Raw genomic sequence first — 2,726 nt, 5'->3', positions numbered from 1 at the left:
TATATGAGAAATATGAGTATGCTTGGTACCAAGCACAAAAAGTTATGCTTGGTAATGAGGTGTCTCATTCTCATCCACTCATTCAATTGGGGGGACCATATTCAACCCATGTGAATGTGGTCCCTCCATTTGAATGAGTGGAGGATGATATGTCACATCACTACCAAACATAATTTTTGTGCTTGGTACCAAGCATTCCCATATTTCTCATCTTAATATTATATGACAGTCTCAATAGACCACAATACAGGGAGCCAGAACGATATATAGTAGAACAGGTTTGCGCATAAAAATGAAACGACAAATGTTTATTAAATACACTCCAACAACAACAATACTCATCAACATCTGCTCAGTCTCACCAGTCATATGCAAAGTTAAACTCTGGATCACCTCTTAACAATTACTATCATATTGGATACAATATAAAATTATAAAATCCCTGTATAGAATTGAAGAATGAAACTTCAGTGTATTGTAATAAGTGCAATACATAAACTCGCCATCACTTAATTACCTTTGGTAGTTAAGACAGTAGAATATCTGCTTTTGCTCATTGGAGTTACCAAAGAACCACCCTTCTGCCCATCTCCCGGACCCTCTCCATCTCCATCAAATCTAAACTTCTTACTGCAGCCCAACTTCTCGACGTCAACTTTCTTCCTCTTCCCTGATCCAACAGAAGAAGAACTCCTCTTTCCAGATCTCTTCGCAGCTGATTTTTCATTTTCCTCCTCAATTTCTTCCTCCAGTTCCACTTCCTTAGAATCATCATTATCAACATGTTCCCCGACTCCCTTTCCCCAATCCTCATCCTCACCGTCATCATCATCATCTACATTAACACCATCCCTCACTATTTCCGTTTCCGGCACTGGAGAGCTTGACACCCTCTTCAACCTCCGGAGCTTTCTCGGTGCCTCCTCTTTGACCCACTCAATCTTCTCCTTCTCAAGATCAAGAACCTCCTCCTCAGCATCTTCATACTGGATCAAATGCTTTCCAGTGAGCTTATTAAAAGATTTAACATGCCCATCATACCAAGTTTTATCAAGTGGCCAGAAAACGCTAATCTTTTTTCCAACCACATCTTCGGAAAAAGATTTCTTTTCGGTGGTGGACGGAGGAGCCTTAGGGTTGGGCTTGGTAGGTGAAGGTATGAGCAAAGGGGTTTTCTTCGATTTCTCGGTTGAGGAATTGGGATTAGGGCTAGGGTTAGGTTTTGGGCACGGGGAATCTGTGGGGTTTTTGCCTGGGGAGAAGAAGGTGGTGATCTGGCTCTGTTTGCGGACGAGAGGGGAGCGGCCGTTGCTGGAGAGGCGGCGAGAGGGGCCCATTGGAGCACTATTTTCAGTTAGTGTTAGGGTTATGTATAGAGTTTAGGCTTCACAGAGAAAGAGATATAGAGGAGACTGGGGAATGGAGGAAGATTAAGAGGCGGCGGGAATTTAGGGAGGCGAGTAATCCTCGGGTTTGGAATCAGGGAATTTTTTTGGCGGGAAAAGACGCTGGGGTATTGATTCTGCCTATGCCTGCAATTAGAGCCTGTTTGTTTCGCTAAAAAAGACCGCAAGTGGGGGAAAGTGGGGGAAAAGAAAGGGAATTTTTATGTTTTCCTCCACTTTCAGAGGTTTGGTTCGTCAAAGCTATAACCGAAAGTGGAGGAGAAAATGAGGTGTCACCATATTATTGGTTGATGTGAGTAATTTTTGATGTGTTCCTTCACTTTCCTTGTTTAGGTTCTTTTCTTGTGTTTGGTTCATTCTTAAAAGTGGGGGAAAATAGATGAGATGAGATGAGTTGTCATTATATTATTGGATGATGTGACACATACTTAGGAAAATCATTTTACAAAATTTTTTGGAGGAAAGTGATGGAAGGAAATTTTAATGAGATGTGATGAGTTGTCACCATATTATTGGATGATGTGAGTAATTTTTAAAGATGATAGAAAATGAAGAAAAGTGGGGAAAAGTGAGTTAGATGAGTTGATTGATGTGACTCATTTCTTGTGTTTTGTTTATTTTTAAAAGTATGAAATGAAATGGGATGGGATGAGTTGTCACAATATTATTGGAGGAAAGTGGAGAAAGTGAAGAAAAGTGGGTTTTGGAAAGTGGAGGAAAGTGAAAAAGTAAAGAAAAATGGGTTTTGAATTCTGGGGGAAACGAAACAAACAGCCCCTCTGACCGAGGACTAGGAGTACTAAAAAAATGAGTTGGAAATGTGTCTTCATTCTCTTCTATTTCAAGCCCACTAAAACTAGACGTCTAGACCTTCAACGTCTGAGAGATATTTGGAAATTTAAAACATATAAATATATAGTTACGATCCCACAATAAACGTTTCACATTTTAATATCTAATTGTTTAAATTGAGTGGTGGGGGAGAATCGGGGAGTTGATGCGCTTGAAATGGAGGCTAGGAACCAAATTAAACCAAAAAAGTATATCTACTAGATAGCGATCCTAACTCCTAGTTTAAACCTATAACTCTTATTCTGTTCGAGTTGAGACTATACTCACATATTACTAACCTCAACTACACTTAACCTTTCATGGGATTTACTAACTCTTTGCACCATTTTACTCATGAGCTAACCAATTCACTAGCTTTTTGCACCACTTTACTCGTGAGCTAACTATATCATGCATTCAGCACATAGCTATCAAACATCCGTAGGATCTTCCACCATTTCACTTACAGTGGCTAACCATAGTATATCA

General features: G+C 39.9%; 1 protein-coding gene across 4 annotated transcripts in view; it reads right to left on the bottom strand.

Moving 5' to 3' along the window:
* The window catches only part of LOC109845173 (DNA mismatch repair protein MSH6), a 45,500-nt gene extending 43,993 nt beyond the window's left edge, over positions 1-1,507 (bottom strand). For all 4 annotated transcript variants that reach the window (XM_020414388.1, XM_020414390.1, XM_020414391.1 and 1 more), the window contains exon 1: positions 518-1,507. In XM_020414388.1, coding sequence (XP_020269977.1) covers positions 518-1,337 — 820 coding nt within the window. In that variant the 5' untranslated portion in view covers positions 1,338-1,507. The remainder of the gene's footprint in view (positions 1-517) is intronic.

The sequence above is a fragment of the Asparagus officinalis genome, chromosome 6 (genome assembly GCF_001876935.1).
Source record: "Asparagus officinalis chromosome 6, Aspof.V1, whole genome shotgun sequence".
NCBI classification, from domain to species: domain Eukaryota; kingdom Viridiplantae; phylum Streptophyta; class Magnoliopsida; order Asparagales; family Asparagaceae; genus Asparagus; species Asparagus officinalis.
Note: the sequence above shows the minus strand (reverse complement) of the source record. Positions and strands in the feature narration are given on the sequence as shown.